The 13555-nt window shown below is 37.7% G+C and overlaps 1 protein-coding gene across 4 annotated transcripts in view; it reads left to right on the top strand.

Annotated features, from left to right (window-relative positions):
- Window positions 1–13555, top strand: part of LOC107566966 (disintegrin and metalloproteinase domain-containing protein 9-like) — a 52477-nt gene that overhangs the window by 19049 nt on the left and 19873 nt on the right. For 2 of the 4 annotated variants that reach the window (XM_016252539.1, XM_016252537.1), the window contains exons 5-19: window positions 1360–1436; window positions 2970–3192; window positions 3751–3816; window positions 4084–4155; window positions 4278–4447; window positions 5347–5428; window positions 5567–5700; window positions 7766–7937; window positions 8210–8302; window positions 8925–9120; window positions 10811–10916; window positions 11019–11202; window positions 11889–11969; window positions 12126–12231; window positions 12386–12527. In XM_016252539.1, coding sequence (XP_016108025.1) covers window positions 1360–1436; window positions 2970–3192; window positions 3751–3816; window positions 4084–4155; window positions 4278–4447; window positions 5347–5428; window positions 5567–5700; window positions 7766–7937; window positions 8210–8302; window positions 8925–9120; window positions 10811–10916; window positions 11019–11202; window positions 11889–11969; window positions 12126–12231; window positions 12386–12527 — 1904 coding nt within the window. Of the gene's footprint in view, window positions 1–1359; window positions 1437–2969; window positions 3193–3750; window positions 3817–4083; window positions 4156–4277; window positions 4448–5346; window positions 5429–5566; window positions 5701–7765; window positions 7938–8209; window positions 8303–8924; window positions 9121–10810; window positions 10917–11018; window positions 11203–11888; window positions 11970–12125; window positions 12232–12385; window positions 12532–13555 lie in introns of those variants that run through there. The other 2 variants (XM_016252541.1, XM_016252540.1) reach the window with 2 other exon arrangements.

Raw genomic sequence — 13555 nt, 5'->3', positions numbered from 1 at the left:
GAGTTGAAGAGAAGAAACATCCGTTCAGAAAGCAGTGGCTGGGAATCAGCAGGTCAGCTGACCCTCGCTTGTGTATGATGTCCGCTGGGATTTCTACAGGATGTGTTTTCTGATTCCCATTACATCAGACACACACCATCAGTCAATAAAACATGCTGCTTAAAAGCCTCCATCCTAGATCAAATGAGATGTTCCTGAGTATTAGCAAAAGTATCAGGCTAACCAACTATATAAGGTGGCCTTGATTTTTTTCTCAAATCAACAAGAGTACAGACGCCTCTGCTGTTTAACTCAGATCACTCTCATGGCATTAGGCTGGGAAACAAAGCAATGAGTCTTAATGATGTAAATAACCACACTCCCACTGAATGAAAGCCATTGACATCCCATCCCAGTTACATTTCATGACTACAGATACTATGTGACTCCAGTAACTCCAGAATGTTAAGCATTATCATTACTAAAACTACAAATTCTTTCTAATAGTTGTAGTTTTGTAGCAAAAACTACACTGGTATGCTGCTCATGATTTGAGGTATCATTCATTTTGTAGTTTAGTACAAACAGTGACGAATGAGTTTCATGCAAACGTACAGTAATACTTAGGATTAGGAGTTTGTTTACTAATCCTGAGTATGTGCAATATTACTAGTGATTACTAGTTTGTCTTATAAGGGTTTATCCAGAGGTTAAACTGCTCCAGAGAACTGTGATACTACGTTTTTGTCAGCAGGTGGTTTCATCAAGCCTTTCTGCTCTTGTTTTTCTGAAATAGTGATTCATTAGAGCAGCTCAATGTCTGATGTCTGATGATTCATCTGGTCTGCTGAGTGTGTGTGTTGCCAAGACAATGCAGGACAATGTCTAACGTACAGTTCACATGCTTATATAATCTGATGAGGACAGTGAATGTTGCTCTTTCACATATGCACTACAGCAGTGGTTCTCAGCCTTTTTGATTCTAAGGCCCCTCATTGTCCACAACAAAATCCAAATACTTTTCCAGTTGTTAGTGATTGAATGGATAAGGATTAAGGATAAGGTTTTCTAAAATAGTTTTGCTTACATTTCTGCCTGATAAAATATTTTAGAGCTTGGTAGTTTTATTTTTAATGCATATTATGTTTTGTTTTAAATCAATCTGAGGTTCCTTGTGGGCCCTGGACCCCTGTTTGAGAACCACTGCTCTACAGTAAAGCTGACAGAGCATCTAAATCGGGTCTGGTTCCTGATAAGCAGACATCTTTCAGGTTTTAATGACGAGAATTTTAATGGTTGTTAGTCAAGGCTTTGAAATGACTACTTTTGTCTTGGTGGAATTTACTGTGGCTTCTTCTCAAGTCTCTTTCTCTCTCTCAGGGTCATTGTCATTACAGTGGTTACATAGAGGATATGGAGGGCTCTTCTGCAGCACTCAGCCTGTGCTCTGGGTTAAGGTGAGATCACAGAAGCTTTAAATGGATAGAGGACTGAAATGTTACATTAGAAGCGGACTGTAAAACCTTTACAGCTGCAGACACACTTCATAATTTACTTTATTTAAATACTTTCCCTGCCCTTTTTTTTTTAAATAAATAATTTTTCTTTTCTGATGATGTATCCAAGGCACATGCAGGCAGTGAAAAATATGAATCCCCATAGATAAAATTAAGTCATTCATGTAAATGTTTTGGTTGGGAATATGTAACGTTATATGAAGTCAAATGCAATTTTTTTCTTTCGGTTTGGCATGAAATGAAAATTCACCCTATTTTCAAAAAGCATGCTGTAGGTCTTATTATGAAACATTCAGCCATGCATATGTTTTAATGAATTATTAGTATATATTTTTTTTAATTTTGACCTTGTAATGTTTAATGAAAATGGCATACCTTAACCTTAATATATATCACAATACAGAAGAAAAGATCTGTTGCTGCTTTGATTTCATCACAACTTTAAAGAGTCAAAAAAGGATCCCACAGTCCTGGAAAACATAGAAACATAAGGGTATTTCAAGTCATTTTTAAACAAAGTTATGGAAATTAAAAAAATGGTACAAGTTCATGGAAAATAAATCATTATAAAATTGGCTCTGAAAGTTTGTAGTAGGTTGCCAAAGCTTTGTTTATCCAAGTCTGTTATATACAGGTGCATCTCAATAAATTAGAATGTCGTGGAAAAGTTCATTTATTTCAGTAATTCAACTCAAATTGTGAAACTCGTGTATTAAATAAATTCAATGAACACAGACTGAAGTAGTTTAAGTCTTTGGTTCTTTTAATTGTGATGATTTTGGCTCACATTTAACAAAACCCCACCAATTCACTATCTCAACAAATTAGAATACTTCATAAGACCAATAAAAAAAAATGTTTAGCCTTCTAGAAAGTATGTTCATTTACTGTACATGTACTCAATACTTGATAGGGGCTCCTTTTGCTTTAATTACTGCCTCAATTCGGCGTGGCATGGAGGTGATCAGTTTGTGGCACTGCTGAGGTGGTATGGAAGCCCAGGTTTCTTTGACAGTGGCCTTCAGCTCATCTGCATTTTTTGGTCTCTTGTTTCTCATTTTCCTCTTGACAATACCCCATAGATTCTCTATGGGGTTCAGGTCTGGTGAGTTTGCTGGCCAGTCAAGCACACCAACGCCATGGTCATTTAACCAACTTTTGGTGCTTTTGGCAGTGTAAGCAGGTGCCAAATCTGAAAAATTAAATCAGCATCTTCAAAAAGCTGGTCAGCAGAAGGAAATTTGTTGAGATAGTGAATTGGTGGGTTTTTGTTAAATGTGAGCCAAAATCATCACAATTAAAAGAACCAAAGACTTAAACTACTTCAGTCTGTGTGCATTGAATTTATTTAATACACGAGTTTCACAATTTGAATTTGAGAATTACTGAAATAAATGAACTTTTCCATGACATTCTAATTTATTGAGATGCACCTGTATTTATATGCAAGTGTGTGACGTGATTGTACCTTAGGGGTGTTATCCACACGGAGGGCACCAGTTTCGGTATTGAACCATTGGAAGGTTCCTCCAGTGATGAGCACTTGGTGTATCGTTTGGAGGATGTCAAGACAGAACCTCTCAGCTGTGGAACGCCTCACTTTCATAACCATGATGATGAAGCTTCACCAAGGAAACCTACAGACAGCCATGTCCATAACATCACATTTGTTCAATCTGGCAGCCATCTAATCAGGGTGAGTCACTCCAAATCCAAATAATGACATGGGCAATTACACAAGTTTTAAAACACAGCTAATTAGCTGTGAATGCTGGAAAAGAAAATGGATGTGTGCATGGGGAGTATGTTGCAGTAGCGTGTTTGTGCATGATGGTATATCTTCAGTTTCAAGTGTTTTTAAAGTTTCTACACTCACATGACTAGATTTCTTACAGTATTTCTGAATATTCTAAAATGAATTGTTTTAAAAATCAAAGTGCTTTAACAGTAAGAATGTTTTTAGGCAATAATAATCATATGTTCTTAGTTTTTTTTCTCACAGAGTATAAATTGGTCTTTAAGTATAAGTGAAAACATGGCTGTCTTATATTTTAGCAATTTGGTCCTTTGCCAAGTTTTAAGCCAAAGTAATTCTGTATTTATGTGCCTTCAGTTAGGCTCTATTACTATTATCAGAGTTTTTTTAATGTTAGACTTAATTCTAAAATTTTAATTTGTCAAATCATTATAGTAGCAATGCTTGTGTTGGCAAACACAGCTGAAAATAAAACTAAATGTCTGTCTGTCCAAACAGAAAAAGAGAGCAGTGCTTCACCAGACACACTATGTGGAACTGCTAATGGTGGTGGATAATGAGAGAGTAAGTTATGTAAATCTAGCTGCATCTTTCAGCATTTTCCCATTGTCTGATGGTCATGTTGCACTCAGTATGGGATCAGAAATGTCAATCAGTAGTAGCTCTTAAACTGTTAGTGTGAGTGGAAGTGTGAAGAGATTTATTGAACATTTGGAGATGAGTGGGATGAAAATGTGCGACTGACTCTGACTGGGTAATTTAAGCATCAATGTGAGAATTGTCCAATTTCTGAAACCCTTCCTAGCTATTCATATTTTCTCCTTTTTACAGTTTAACTACAAAAAAAGGAATCAAACAGCAGTACGTGAGGAGGTGGTTCAGATAACTAACTATGTTGATAGTGTAAGTTTGCCTGCATATTTTAAAATAAATGCAACAAATGCCTCCAATTATATTACTATATGGTGATTATTAAGAGGCCTAGTGATTTCCCCTCTTGATCTCTTTGTCCTGCTTTCCCTTAGATGTACATTGCTCTGAATATCCGTATTGTGTTGGTGGGATTGGAGATCTGGTCTGCGCAGAACTTCATCAATACTGATGGCAGTGCTGGAGAGGTGCTGGGCCGCTTTACTCAGTGGAGAGAGAAAGAGCTGGCTCACCGTCATCGCCATGACAGCGCACAGCTCATCATGTATGAGCTTTCTCTGTTATGACCGTTGTCAGTTAATGGAAGTGCTTTTAAGTGTGTCAGGAGAACATTTATATTATAAAGCATTCATTTGTAAAAAAATATCACCCAAAGGTAGCATTTAGAGAGAGAACAGGGAAAAGGACTTAATACAGAGCCTTGGTGCACACCATAATTTACTATCTTAAGTATGCTCTGCTATCTTAAGATCAGATGTTTGTTCATTTACATAAACAAAATGGTAGCATTCTGAGTTGATGGATTTTAATAAGGCTTAGGATTTTTCAACAACACTTTTCAACTTTGCTTTTTGTGCACATACACATTTTGTTTAAATACAACACCGGTCTTCATTCTCAGCAGCATGGTTTGGTAGATTTAAATTTTTCTAGTATCTTTGACATAGAATAAAAAGTTAAGATCTTTAATTATTCATTTCATATGAGCCCAAATATAGCTTTTTAAAAAGTGGTTTAATAATCGTTTGATAGCTTGAATGTTTTAGGGACGTGTCCTAGGGAGGAGGAGGAGTACCAAATAATATTTAACAGGTGTCTGACATTACTCACATTACTTAATTTCTGTAAGTATTTACATTTTGCAGTTTTCAGGACTTGGTCATAGCTGTCACTCCAATCAATTCAACAAACCTCCAGATAAATATTTTGCACTAGTAACTCTCTTAAGAACATGAATTAAATGATTTGTGCATAAATTATCTGTGCCAAAAGGAGAAAGTCCTTGCATTGTATGTCTTTAAAATATCAAGTAAAATCCCATTTTCCATTATGTGTCTACCTTAGATCGGTCATATTTATTGTTCTGTGAACAATGCTGTGCAGTTATAATGCTGTGCTGTAGAAATTGCCTGTCTGATTCTCTTTCTCTCTCTCTCTTCACAGAAATAAAGGATTTGGTGGAACAGCAGGCATGGCTTTTGTTGGCACGGTTTGTTCCAGAAGTCATGGTGGTGGAATTAATTCGGTACGATGCCTCTGATCCACTCCTCATATGCTACAGATACTCGCACACACTGTTTGTCAGTATCTGCTGAACAGTGTCTTTCACCAGTATCTAAATGCCGGTTGTGTCTTTGTGCATATGTGTGCGTTTTCCTCTCAGTTCACCAATAATAATGTGCTGTCATTCGCCTCCATCGTGGCACATGAGCTGGGTCACAATCTTGGGATGAACCATGATGATGGCCGAAACTGTAAATGCGATGTCACGCACTGCATTATGAACTCAGGGGCAACGTGAGTGTTTTTGTGTTACAAATTTCAATATGCTGTATTATTTTTTAAAGGGGTCATCGGATGCCCAGTTTCCACAAGTTGATATGAATCTTTAAGGTCTTAATGAAAAGTCTATAACATACTTTGGTTAAAATTTCTCAATGATAGTGTAAATCAACACCCTTTTTACCTTGTCAAAATCAGCTCTGTTTTCAGCAAGCTGTTTTACTGCATGTTCCTTTAAATTCTAATGAGCTCTGCTCACCCCGCCCCTCTCTTCCGTGGGGGTACGAGACCTCCGTGAAGTTGGCCCCCCACCCAACGCAAAATGTCGGCAAAATAGTCTCATTCGTTTGTGCTCCGTTTGTGCTGGTTTGTGCTGTAAAAATTTTCATTTGTGCTGCTTCGGTTTTTTAGATATTAAAAGAATATTTATAGGTCATTCTGAGGTCACTCAGCCCCCCAACATACTCCAAATTCACCCCAAATAGTCCTGATGGCCATCTCCACAGTATAAAGCAAATCCAAAAATAACGGAGTTGCCTATTCTAAGTTCTTTCTGCAGGAAAAAAAAAAGGAGAGATTGCGCGGGCGCCTCCATATCATATAGTAATACTATAATACTCCCACAAATACTTGACATGCGCATATATAGCGATTTTATTATTCATACACAAATAATAATAATAATACCCTGTTTTGGTCATATTTACTATTAATTGCCCAGCTCCCCATCAATGATCTAGCGCAGAGACATATAGTTCTAAACTGAATGTGCAAGAGAAGCATTAGCCTACTTCTAATTTGGCCAAAGAAAACCTGTTAAAATCAAACACAAACCAGCACAAACGAAGCACAAACAAAGAAGATTATTTTGGGTGAATTTGGAGCATGTGGGGGGCTGGTGACGTCATCGCATATAATTCAGTGTCTAATATTTAAAAAACAGAAGCAGCACAAACGAAACTTTTACCTGCACAAACGGAGCACAAACGAACGAGACTATTTTGGGGGGAATTTGGAGTATGTTGGGGGGCTGAGTGACCTCAGAATGACCTATAAATATTCTTTTAATATCTAAAAAAACCGAAGCAGCACAAATGAAAATTTTTGCAGCACAAACCAGCACAAACGGAGCACAAACGATTGAGACTATTTTGCCGACGTTTTGCGTTGGGTGGGGGGCCAACTTCACGGAGGTGGTGACGAGCAGTTCTCTAGACTGTTAACTTTACCCGCATTCCAGTGTTGCCACATTGGGCTACTTTAACACTGTTGCCGCGGGATGTTTTTCATGTTCGCGGATTAAAGCGACCCCAATAACATGATATTTAGCCCCTGCATTGTGACTTTTACCAAAAAACGTGTATTTTACCCCCTGAAAAGCGATTGGGCTAGTTTTGGGCTAGTTTTGAGTAGCAATTGGGTGGGTTTTGCTGTGAAAACCTTGCAATCCTACTGCATTTGTTGCTGAACTTGCTAACTAGCACATTATTAAGAAAGGCGATTCGCAAAGACTTATAAAAAACCTTATACTCACTTCTTCTGTAGGTGAAGCTGGATCATGAATGATTTGCACAAACATAGACTCATTTAGTTAGATCGGGGGAGGGGGCACATTCCCTTCAAAAACAAAAGTAATCCTCTGCGTCTTCAGCGGCTCAGATGTCAGGAGTAAATGACGAGTCTGCTATGTTCATTATTTCATCCAACAAAGGAACACTTCAATCGCTTAATCGGAGACATTCTTGTCTACATCTGCTCAATGGAAGACAGTTGACAGCTCACTCAGGGCAGGTCTGTGATAAAACGCCAGTGCCAATCAACAATCATGGGAGGGGCCTGGGTCTGTGTAACATCACACAGCCAAGAATCTGTGAAAGACTTGATTTGAGAAAAGAGTTATGATTCATGATTTAAACACTGGTGGATTTTTATCATTAAAGGGTTGTTGTGTACACACACCGCCAAGACACATTTCAGTTCAAACAACATGTAAAAGTGCATTTCGCATCCGATGACCCCTTTAATAAATTATTCCATGATCTGTTTCTTTTTCCTTCAATGCTCTCTCTTTTTCTCTCAGTGGTTCTCGTAACTTCAGCAGCTGTAGTGCTGATGACTTTGAGAAGATGATCTTGAACTCAGGTGGCCGCTGTCTGCTGAACATCCCGCGGCCGGACGAGGCGTACAGCGCCCCCTTCTGCGGGAACAAGCTGGTGGACGTGGGCGAAGAGTGTGACTGTGGGTCAGAGGAAGTGAGTCGACTGATTCCAGATCAGTTTTGTGATTTGTTTAGTTATTGGATGAAGAGCACTGGTCCTGATTTCACGTTTTTGAAGATTGTGGTAGTTGTTGGCTGATTTAGTAACCAAATTGAGCCAGTGATAGTAGGGGTTATGATGAAGATCAGGGCTGCAACAACGAATCAATAAAAATAGTGCATTATCAAATTAATATAATAAAGTTTGTTACAGCCCTAATGAACACTAAAAAGATTTTCTGAAGGTTGTGTATGTGAATTTTTCAGGAGTGTGAGAAGGATCCGTGCTGTGAGCCGAAGACGTGTAAGCTGAGGTCAGGTGCTCAGTGTGCGTATGGGGTCTGCTGCAAGAACTGCAGGGTAATTACATATTTTCTAACAATGTAGCTCTGCTCCAAACGCAGTGTTGTTATTGTTAACTAAAACTATTAAAAAAAAAATTCGTTAATTGAAACACAGCTGAAATCAAATATAAATATTAGATGAGAAATGCTAATTAGAAATGTTTCCTTAGCATCTGACTGAAATTAAATTTAAGTTGATGTCCTGATATTACTAAAACCAAAATGAAAATAAATACAAATAGAAATATAAAAAAAACATAATAAAAATGCCAAATGTATGTAACAATGACTAAAACTTATATGAAATAAATTAAAAAAGAAAATTGAAAATATTAATAAATCTGAAAATATTATTGAAGAAATAAATTAAAAAGAAAATGGAAAATGTTAATAAATTTGAAAATATTATAGAATTAATTTTAAAATTATGCCAAAATTACACTAGGAGAAGATTCCTTATGCTGCTTTATAAGATAACTTGTTCTGGCTAAATTGAAAGGCAATATTGCGTATGTCATCAACCAGCTCACAAGGACAGAGCTAATATATACATGCATATGCCATCTGACAATATGCAGTAGTACTTTTTGCTTGCAAAATTTTGATTAATGTAATATTTTTCTCTCTCCATCTGTCAGTTTTTGCCTGGTGGCACAGTGTGCAGAAGCAGCACGGATGATTGCGATTTGCCGGAGTACTGTAACGGCTCATCTGCCCTCTGTCAGAATGACGTCTTCAAACAGGACGGCCATCCCTGCAAACAAGGCCAGGCTTACTGTTACAACGGCCAGTGCCAGCACTACGGCACCCAGTGTCAGGCCATATTCGGCATAAGTGAGTATACAGTGTGGGTGATAAATAAGAATTAAAAATATTGTTTTTCCAGTATTTCAAAATGATTAAGGAACATAAAAAGGCACTAAAAAGTTAGACATAGTGGTACAACCACAAATTTGTGGTCTGATCTTTTACTTATTTTTTCATATGTAGTATTTAATGTTAAAATTATTTGGCATGTACATTTTCTAACACGTCTAAATAACATCGGTGTTAATGATGTGAATATATCGTATAACACAAATATTATTTAGAAGTGTTAGAAAATGTACATGCCAAATGACTGTCATACGTCCTGTTAGATATTCTTAAATAATCGGGGCCATTTGAAGTGCATATAAGAGAACAAATGGATATATATTAAAACTGACAACTAGCAGTATTATGTTGAGTGTATTGCAAAAGACTCAGTCAGTCAAATCACCACACAGTGGTGCCCTCTGTTGATAATCTACCTGACCTGCAGCTCCAAAAGTTTGGAGTCAGTAATATCTTTTTTTAAAAGAAGTCTCTTATCCTCACCAAGGCTGCATTTATTTGATCAAAAAATACAGTAAAACCAGTAATATTGTGAAATACCAATACAATGTAAATCAAACAGTTTTCTATTTGAAAATATTGTAAAATGGAATTTATGTAGTTTATTCCTTAAAGCAAAGCTGAATTTTCAGCATCATTACTCCAGTCTTCAGTGTCGCATGATGATAGAAAGTTCAAAAGATCATTGAAAATATTCTGTAACATTATAAATGTCTTTACTGTCACTTTCGATCAATCTAATGCATCCTTGCTGAATAAAAGTATTAAAGGCACAATATGTAATTTTCAAAATAAACAAAGAATCAAAGGCATAGTTTGATGACGCTGCGACTGAGTGTGGAATCATGGGAGTTGTGGTCTTCATCCCCACAGCTGAAGCAATCCGACGGGACTCGGGCAGAAATCATGATCATGGATGAGCTAATGTATTAAAGATCGTAGTATGAAGCAGGGTGAGGCCGCTGAACGAGCGTGACACACACGCTGGGAGCTTTTATTATGCCACAGTCGACCGCTTCCGCTCCTTCCGGTCGTGTGTATGTGGGGTAAAGCAGCGCTGTTTTATCATACTAGATACATTTGAACGTTCTGTTATAATGCTACTCTGTTTGGTCGTCACCGGTCTATTAAAACACACAACATATTAAAGCGTCTTTGGTGTTTCCATGTTTTCGGAAATCGAGGGGTTATGACGTCATTGGCAGGCAACACAATGACACTATGGACACGGTCGGTGTTACTAGTTAAAATTTCTTATTTCTCTGGATTTAAACATTCTTCGAAACATTTGGGATAATGTAAGTACACAAGTCAGCAAAATATATAACACTGTTCTAGTGGTTCTTACATATTGTGCCTTTAATTTCTTTAAAAAACAACAACTTTCTGATCCCAAATGTTTAAAATAAATTCTAGTTGGCAACGAAACATTTCTCATTTTCATTTATTTTAACCTGCATTTAAAAATTAAAGAGTTTCTTTAAAAGTAGAGCACTGCGTTAGCAGCGCAAAATGTCGTGGGTTTGATTCCCAGGGAACACACATACTGGTAAAAAAATGTATAGCCTGAATGCACTGTAAGTCGCTTTGGATAAAAGCGTCTGCTAAATGCATAAATAAAAAAATTTCTTTCTTTTTGTGTGTGTAGAGGCTAAAGCTGCTCCTGAGCTGTGTTTTAAGGATGTCAACTCTAAAGGCGATCGCTTTGGAAACTGTGGCTACCATTCCAGCGGATTCAAGAAGTGTGAGAGCAGGTACAGCACATCAAGATATACTGTATTACAGTTAAATTACAATTCACTCTCAGGAACTTTTGCCCAACCCCCATAAGAACACACACACTCTCATTCCCTCAGAAACGCCATGTGCGGGAAGCTGCAGTGCGAGAACGTTCAATCCTCAGTAATATTTGGCATAAAGCCGTCAATCATCCAGACCCCCATCGCCGGCACTACCTGCTGGGGTGTGGACTTCCTCCTGGGCTCTGACGTGCCTGATCCCGGCATGGTCAATGAGGGCACCAAGTGTGGAGAAAATAAGGTGATGGAGAAAAGTAACATTGGCCAACTTATTAAACATACAATGTTTCTTCTTAAATTATGTGCGCAGATTGGCAAAACATGTTTATTGAAGTGTTTAGCCACTTTCACATATGAGCAAATATTTTGTATAATGATAGAGGTTAGAGGAGCTTTTCTTTCCTCTAGGGTGATTGCTTTATTTTGCTTAATAAAGAAATCATCCTAGCTTTAAAGGATATATTATAATAGCTTTTAAACTTTTTATTCTCTAGAATAACTACACTAAAGATAAGATGATTATTGAATTATTGAAATGAATACCCTAATAAATTAAATTAAATTATTAAATTAAATTAAATAATTTTTCTTAATCATTTAATTTAATTTTGTTTGGATTTATAGGGATATGCTTCTTTGAATTTCTGATAATTTGTTATGGAACTGTAATGTATAGTCTAAACCTTAGAACAAAGTGAAAGACTCATTGAGGGTAGATCAGATCTTTATTTATTCCAGCACACAACATAGTTTGATATATATGTGTATATATATATATATATATATTATGTATGTATATATATATATATATATATATATATATATATCACTGTATATACTTTTTTTCAAGATTTTACATCTATGAACTGTATGAACAGTTTTTGACTTTGCGTATCAACTAACTGCTTATATGTATATGTATTGCAGGTTTGTCTGAATTTTGAGTGCAAAAGTGCAGACGTGCTGAATTATGACTGTGATGTTGAAAAGAAATGCCACGGCCATGGGGTACATATGCATTCACTACCCACAAACCCATACCACCCTTTTACATACTTTTTACATCTTTTTAAATATACCATTTTACATTCACCTATTTTCAAATCCTAAATACCTAGAGTTCAGCTTGATCAAATGTTTGCTGAGTGTGTGTTTGTGCTGCAGGTGTGTAACAGCAATAAAAACTGCCACTGTGAATACGGCTGGGCTCCTCCGTTCTGTGAGGCCTCTGGTTATGGAGGAAGCGTCGACAGCGGCCCCACCTGGAATGGTAAGACTTCTTTAACAACTGCACAGCTAGAGCTTCACAGAGGATTATCAGTGCTTTTAATACGTGTCACCTGTAAATGTGATCACCTCAAGGGGAATCGCCCAAATCTGCTATGTTAAATTAAAATCTTCCCCTCTCTCTGAATTTCACTCAGATAAAGATACTTCCACAAGGGATGGTCTGCTTGTGTTCTTTTTCCTGATTCTTCCTCTCTTGGCATTGGGTTTGTTTGTGTTCTTCAAGAGGAACGAGCTGAGGCGACGCTTCTTCAGAAAGAAACGCTCTCAGGGCTACGAGTGAGTAGACCGAGTCACTTAACACTCGACCTTTCACTGCACTGTAATGATGTCATCAACAAACCCAGTATCAGAATCAGAATGAGCTTTTGCCAGGTATGTTTACACATACGAGGAATTTGTTTTCGTGACAGAAGCTTCCACAGTGTAACAGAATGTCAGTGACAGAACAAAAAACACAGAAAAAATAAAATAAAAAATAGAACAAGTAAATAAGGAATAAAAATATATAAATCGACAATTGTATGTGCAGGTATATTACAATAGACAGTTTTTGTATGTACAGGTACTGTATATTATGTGCAAATTTTAGGTGTAGACTGAGTATGAGTGTTAGATAAATAAGTGTATGAGTGTATAAATAGTGTGTGTTCCACAGTTATTGTTAAGTGTTCATGAGATGGATTGCCTGAGGGAAGAAACTGTTCCTGTGTCTGGTCGTTCTGGTGCTCAGGTTTGGGCAGGAGGAGGTTTGGGATGATGGTGTTAAAGGCCGAGAGCTGGTCCACGAACAGGATCCTCACATAAGTCCCTTGTCTGTCGAGATGTTGCAGAACATAATGCAGTCCCATGTTTACCTCATCGTCCACAGACCTGTTTGCTCTGTAGGCAAACTGAAGAGGATCCAGCAAGGGTTCAGTGATGTCCTTCAGGTGGGCCAGCACCAGTTTTTCAAAAGACTTCATGACCACAGACGTTAGAGCCACAGGCCTGTAGTCATTAAGTCCAGTAATTTTGGGTTTCTTTGGGACGGGGATGATGGTGGAGCGTTTGAAGCATGAAGGGACTTCGCACAGCTCCAGTGATCTGTTGAAGATCTGTGTGAAGATGGGGGCCAGCTGGTCAGCACAGGATTTCAGACAGGCTGGTGTAACACAATCTGGGCCTGGTGCTTTTTTCCTTTTCTGCTTCCGGAAGACCTGGCGCACCTCTTCTTCGCTGATCTGAATTGCAGGTGTGGGGGAGAGGGAGGTTGTTGGAGGTGTGAATGGTTGTGTGGAGAGGTGTTCAGGGCAGGTGTGGGGTGT

The sequence above is a fragment of the Sinocyclocheilus grahami genome, unplaced genomic scaffold (genome assembly GCF_001515645.1).
Source record: "Sinocyclocheilus grahami isolate Dianchi unplaced genomic scaffold, SAMN03320097.WGS_v1.1 scaffold1117.1, whole genome shotgun sequence".
NCBI classification, from domain to species: domain Eukaryota; kingdom Metazoa; phylum Chordata; class Actinopteri; order Cypriniformes; family Cyprinidae; genus Sinocyclocheilus; species Sinocyclocheilus grahami.
Note: the sequence above shows the minus strand (reverse complement) of the source record. Positions and strands in the feature narration are given on the sequence as shown.